At 35.6% G+C, this 6,915-nt stretch overlaps 1 protein-coding gene across 2 annotated transcripts; it reads left to right on the plus strand.

Moving 5' to 3' along the window:
* The first annotated feature begins 547 nt into the window (after window positions 1-547).
* On the plus strand, window positions 548-6,166 carry LOC114155218 (gamma-glutamyl hydrolase). Of its 2 annotated transcripts, none has more exons than XM_028034999.1 (10): window positions 548-653; window positions 802-852; window positions 955-1,069; window positions 2,468-2,518; window positions 2,612-2,696; window positions 3,153-3,291; window positions 3,702-3,808; window positions 4,888-4,981; window positions 5,078-5,215; window positions 5,293-6,166. In XM_028034999.1, the coding sequence occupies exons 1-10, from the start codon at window positions 563-565 to the stop codon at window positions 5,409-5,411; spliced, it is 990 nt and encodes a 329-aa protein (XP_027890800.1). In that variant the 5' UTR covers window positions 548-562; the 3' UTR covers window positions 5,412-6,166. The 2 variants fall into 2 exon arrangements, with proteins under 2 accessions (XP_027890800.1, XP_027890801.1); XM_028035000.1 differs by having other exon boundaries at window positions 577-693.
* Window positions 6,167-6,915: the final 749 nt, after the last annotated feature.

Consider the following 6,915-nt stretch of genomic DNA (forward strand, 5'->3'; position numbering starts at 1 on the left):
GCATAATAGGTCACTTTTAATTTATCCAGGATGGTCTTTTATCAGTGTTAACACAGCAGTTGAAGTTATTTCAGCCAGCTTGCTTTACTGCCATTTCATTGCGCTCATATTGGCCAATGAAGTTTCCTAACTTTAAGAAGTTGTGCCCTAATGTTATGTAATCCAAGAACTTCAGAACAGGTTGCCTAATAAGTAATGTTTCCTTGTAGGTTTTATAAGCAGGAAAGTTTTTCAAATGCACATAAAAGCCACAGATTTTCCAAAATGCTTGTGCAGCTTCATTGGAATAAGTTTGGAGTTTCACAGACTCTTACTGACTCTTAATTACTGAAACGGAAACAGCCTTAAACTACTGCTTTCATTTTCACACGCACAATCTTGTCTGACACCACATTTTCTGATTTTCACTGAGACCTGCAGCAAGTTCTTTTTGCAAAATCCCATGTGAGATGCATGAACCTGGACTGTTTACCACATCAACGGATGAAACTTTTCCCAAAAACTCCATGTCATCTGCAGGATATTTTTGTGCTTACGTCAGCAGTGAACTTGTCCGACCGGCATGTGCAGTAAAACAGACATCACATGCAAAGCAGGGCATTCCTCACTTCCCCTTTCTGACTGTATCCGCCTCTACTTCTACATATATATAAGTATGTAGTTACTATTATCACAAACTGAACCCTCTGGCAGGTTTGTAAGAATCATTTTTTGCTGAATTGTTCAGAGGGAAGATGCCTAGCAGAAGATTTTTAATCTGCTTCTTCCTGTTTTCCATTTGCCTCATCTGTTGCCATGAAGCCATGCCTGCTAATCTCAACCAGGAGACGCTGAACGACAGACCGGTGATTGGTAAGAAACTTTATTTAGGAGTTCTGCGCGTAAAAGAAACCCAGTGAAATTAGTTTGTCACAGCCACGTTTGATTGTTTTTGTGATTTGTTTTGCTGATCAGGTGTTTTGACTCAGATGGTCTCAGATGATGTCATGAAACCTTTTGGAGAAACATACATACCCGACTCTTACGTCAACTACATCGAGTCAGGGGGAAGCAGGGTGATGCCGATTAGGTGGGTTGGAGGCGCCGCTGGTTTTACCTGTGAAAATGGTAGCAAGATGATAAGAAGAGGTTTAATATTGTGAGGAAAACAACGTTCTATTTTTTAAAAACTTTTTTATTTTGTGATGGCTTTTAATTTCGCTAATGGCTTCTGAAGAAAGAGACTGTCCCTCCTGTGACCCTGTAGTAAAAGACAATTCCACAATACATGGATGGATTAGTCAAAAACTAATGTAGTACCTGATTTTAACTTGTTTTGCAGCAACAACTGCTATCCAGTTTGTGATAACTGCAGTCATTTACCTCCATGTGGAGAAAGTTTAGTCCTCCCATCTTAGCAAATTGTTCAATTTAGCCACATTTGGGGGTTTTCGAGCGTGAACACTCTTTTAAAGGCAGGCTTCAGCATCCTAGTAGCATTTAATCCCAGACTTTGACTAGGCCACTTCAAAAACTGAATACAGTCATTCAGAGATGGACTATATGGACTTGAAAGTAGCCTTGTCATTATAACAGGTTTTCCTGGATGATGTATTACCCAAGAAGTCATTGTGATAAATTATAACATTGTTGTTTTTGAAACCATTTTGAAGTAATGTAAGATCAATCAATCTTAATTTCTAACTATCATTTAATGCTAAAACCAGAAGACATTTTAAATATGCAAAGTAAATAAACAAAACAACAAATAAAGTGGATGAAACCTTTGGTCATCCAGTCATTTGTAGAAAGAGACACATGAGAAAAACAAATAATCATGCTTGTTTCGTGTTATCTTGTGATAAATTGATTATTGCTTATTGAAGCAGGTTTGCACGCACACCATGTTTGTCTCCAGTGCATAAAATATCTTACTGAAAATCTTTGGGATCATTAAGATTTTGTTTGAAAGGCAGACAGACTTTGTGTCATTTTTGTTCAGCTGTGGCTCTGACTTTAGACCAGAACCTCAGTGATGAAGCAACGGCGCTGAAGCTCATTAGATGTTGTTCTTGGTTCTTTTGTGACCTGTTGGATTAGATCCTGGACTATTTTTAGTAGACAACCCTGGGAAAGTTCACAACTTTTCCATGTTTACCCCACTTGTGTAGAACAACTCTCACTCCCTGGCGTCCCACAGTCTTAGAAATGGCTTCATAACTCTTCCTAAATGTCAGTTAATAAATTATTTATAATATAAAATAATCCTGGACACATGATTAACTTACTTTGGGTGGTTCATATTTAGCTTCTGGAATGCTTTTCCCAATCCCTAATCTCGATCCAGTTGAAAATTTCTCAACTATACAATAAAAACATGTATTAAATGTTTGATGATTTTTTAAAAAATGTGATAATATCTGAATGCTTCTGTTTGTAAAATGCATAAACATTAAATGACCACTGACTGAGCTGTTTTGTTTGACAGATTGACTCTTTCTACTGCGGAGTATGAAAGCATCTTCAAGAAGATAAATGGGTGAGAAAACCCAACATATTTATTATTCTACAGGAGAACAGTTGAATCTTTAATTAAAATATTTACCATTTTTAATTTCTTCGTGGTGTTCAGCCTGTTTCTCATTGGTGGAGCCGTAGATTTGACAACCTCAGACTTTGCCAGGGTGGCCAAGATTTTTTATAAACTCGCTCTGACGGTGGGTACAACGCATCTTCTTTAACTTTCTGGTTAATATTTCTAAAATTTTCTCAGCACTGACTGTGATTTGTTCTTCATTTTGTTAATTGTAATTTTTGTGTGTTTTCACCCTCATTTTGCATCCTTTTCACTACCAATCTGTTTCTTTGCATTCAATCAGGGCATCTAAATAGAAAGCTTTGCATGCTTTTAAGACATGTACACTTCACGTACTTGTGCTTTAATTGCTGCTCTGCATTTCTTTGTCGTCATTCATTTTTGAAGTTATTTGTGTTTCCTAATTTGTATCTGCTTTGCTGACTCTGTGTGTTAGACCCAGTCAGTAATCCATCTATATGCTCTTTGGCCACAAAGTGAGAAAGATTTTATAAACAGCCTTTAAAGGTTATGCATTGTTCTCACGTTTCTTTTGTTTAAGGAGCGTAGGGAAGTAAAATGAGTGTGCTTGTTCCAGGCCAATGATGCAGGGGATTTCTTCCCCATCTGGGGAACCTGTCTGGGCATGCAGCTGCTCACTGTGCTGGTGGCCGAAGAGAATCTGCTCTCAGCAACTCCAGCTAGAAATGAGGCTTTGCCCCTCAACCTAACCACAGGTGAAACCTTTCTGTGGCATCACTGACATCTTTTAATCGCTTGGATTGCTTTTTAGGTTAAGGAAATATAAACTGTTGTTAAACTTCATGTTTTTTTGCAACATACATGATGCGAATCCCAACATTTGGGGTCAGCAGAGGGAAGTTAAACAGGAACGGCTGATATTTTTACGCTATAGTGAATAAAATGACCTCCCCAACACAAAGTGTTTTTGGAAATAATTTTTGATAATTGTTAGAAGATAAGATTTGTTCAAATTAATCCTGAAGAAAGATACTGAAAGTCTGCAGTCTGTCAACTTTTCATCTAAATTTGGACATCAGTATATATCTAAACATCTTCAATTTTAGTTTTAAACTTTACAGAGATGCATTTTCATGTTTCTAAATTAATGCTTTTATTTCTACAGAAGCCCACTCCAGCAGGATGTTCCAAGGTTTTTCTAAAGAGCTAATAAAGGCTTTGACAGAAGAACCTCTGACTGGCAATTTTCACAATTATGGCCTGACAGTAGAGGTATCTTCCTCTTTTGTTGTTTTTACCCCTAAAAGGAAAATACGCCATATTTTTCATGCAAATACATATTTTTTATTGGAAGTGTGTGATACAACTTGATAGATACGTAGACGTAGTTTTTCTTGCAAACTGTTTGGACGATCAGAGATGGGCACCTCAGCCACATCCACAGTTAAAATCAGGCGTATTGTTGTACTTTTAATGCCTGAGTCACATTAAATCAAGCCATCTATCTGAACTGCACAGTAATGAACGCTGTTCGCTGTTTTTGACAGCAACTCTAGGAGCAAGAAAAGCATAATAATCATTAGAATAAAGTACATTTTCCAAGTTTTCACACCGCTTGAACTTTTCCATATTTTGTTCCATACGTATGTTTTAATGTGATCAGCCAACCACAATGTAGAAGATAAATGTCTCTGAATGAGATGGTTTTATACCAGAACAAACAGTAATGTGACGTAGTTATCAAACAAGTTGTACCGTTATGACCAATAGGAAAATCCGACTGCCTGAGCCAGGGTTCAACCTCAGGAGTGAGACTGTTTAGGCAGAACTAAACAAATTTACACAAAAACATCTAAATTAGCACAGAAACATTAAGATAAAACCCTAATTAACTTATTTATGCAGTTTGTCACCAAAAATGAAAGAAAAAAGTTGATTTTGGGTTTAGTTGCACTTTAAGTTGAGACATTTACCCTAAACACGCAACCACAGTTACAAAGGAAGAGTTCAGATCAGCACATGTTCTTAAAAGTTACAATGGCCTAGTCAAAGTCCAAACCTACATCCAATTAAGAATATGTGGCCAGACTCGCTGTTCACAAATAGTCTCCATCCATCTAATTGAGCTTGAGCTATTTTGCAAAGTATAGCCTGAAAGCCTGAAAAACCTGCTGCTGCGACTGGAGCAAAAAAAAAAAATGCTTGCCACACTTCTCAGATTTTCTGTTTTCCTCCAACATCACAAATACAAACTACTTTGTGTTGGTCTGTTACAAAAATACATTGGCGTTTCCAGCTATAATGTGGTGAAATGTTGAAAACTTAAATGGAAAATGAAACTGTTCTTCCAGGCTTTCCAGAAAAACGAGAAGTTGAGCGGTTTCTTCTCCCTGCTGTCAACGAACGTTGCTGAAAATGGAGCTCACTTCGTCTCCACCATTGAAGGTTATTCGATTATTTGAGTGTGGAAGTGAAAAGCCAGACTGTTTCTCTTGAGCCGGGCGGTGACAGAACGTCCTTTCGTTTCCTCTGCCCTGCCAGGCAAAAGGTATCCGTTCTACGGAGTGCAGTGGCATCCCGAGGTGAACCGCTTTCAGTGGAACAGAAAGTTTAGCTTTCCTCACTCCAGTCATGCTGTTCGGTTGTCGTCGCAGATAGCCGAGTTTTTTATCAATGAAGGTAAGAATTAGGTGAGAATTATCCTCTCGTTACAGCTTCAACTGTAATGTGAGGATAATCATCTGTGCTTTATTTAGGACGGAAGAGTTTCCATCATTTTGACTCTCCTGAGGAGGAAGACGCCTCATTGATCTACAAGTTCACTCCTGTCTACACTTCAAACTTTACTGCCTACGAGAAGGTCTATTTCTTCTAAGTTTAGGAGGATGCCAAGGCCTGCTAGACGCCTGTATTTCCTTTTGAAATGTGAAGATGTGGCTTGAATTTGAGTGCAACATTAAATAGTTTTATTTAGAAAAAGATTGTTTAAAGCCATGATAAGATTAAAATAAATGTTGTGGACTTATGAAGACGGGTATTTCAAAAAGAGAGCACTTTTTGTCCACTCCAGGAAAGTTGAGGTTATATATTGCTGCATATTTTCTTTTATTTTACAGTTTTTCACCTTCTTGATAACTTTGTACGAATTGTATATTCAAATAAAGTAAAATGATTGGTTGTTATACAAACTTTAAAATGTCATTATTGATAGTAAAAGTTATTTTTTTCTTTCTGAATTTGGAGTGCTGAAAAAAACAATAATTTGACTCCATCACAGGTTTCTTTTTATAACACTTAAATATTTTAATAACAAATAGAGACAAAAAAATGTGCTTGATGGTTGACTCAATCGATTGAAGGAAAACTCTTTATCCAAGTTGTTAAATCATGAAAGAAAACATGTAGCAGTGAACAGATTTGTGTTGTATAACGTATGTAAAATAAAATAAAAAGTTATAAGTGCATTTAATATTACTAAAATGTAGATTGAAATGATATGTAACTGAATTTAAATCTGTCTTCATGATAGGACTGTATTGGTTTGATATGATTCATATTTTGGGATGTAAAGTATCATCAGATTATTTTGGCTGTGGAATGGCGTTATGCAAATAAACTGAATTAAATTCAGAGATGGGTATTCACTTACATTTACACAATTACATTTCCTGGAGCAACATTTTGGAAAAAATGCACTTTTAGGAGTAGTTTCACTGCACTGTACTTTTTACTTTTACTTGAGTAATATTATTATGAACCATTGCAATTCTTACGCGAGTAAAATGTCTGGATACTCTATCCAACATAAGTATCTTCAATGATGAAAGAATAAACATATTAAACCAAAAATTGTTTAGAATAAAACATATTAAACCAAAATTGTTAACAAGTGTGTGTCACAGACACACACTTGTTCATAATAATAATAATAGTAATAATAATATTATTACTATTATTATTATAGTAGGGTATCGCTTCTCTAAACACTCAAAGACCATTTGCATAAATCCAGTAAAATTACAAACAGAACACTGAATAAACAAACTCAGAAAAGGAGAATAATTAAATACATAGCATGTAGCTAGCAAAATAATAATAATAATATATTAATAAAACACAGGACAATAGTCATATACTAAAATAAATGTATTATATTATATATTACATTTATATTATCACTGAAAGTTACAATATTACTGACACACAGCTACACATTGCGTAATGTAAGTATTAATTTTATGCAGTTTATAAAGTTTGGCACATCACATATAAATGACATAAGTTTATAGTTGTTTTGTTTAGTGATATATTTTAAAATATAAAATCTGATTTTATGACCAGTTACTTGAGTATCCTTTGTGTCAAAACAATTTTTAGTT

The sequence above is a fragment of the Xiphophorus couchianus genome, chromosome 12 (genome assembly GCF_001444195.1).
Source record: "Xiphophorus couchianus chromosome 12, X_couchianus-1.0, whole genome shotgun sequence".
In the NCBI taxonomy this organism is placed as follows: domain Eukaryota; kingdom Metazoa; phylum Chordata; class Actinopteri; order Cyprinodontiformes; family Poeciliidae; genus Xiphophorus; species Xiphophorus couchianus.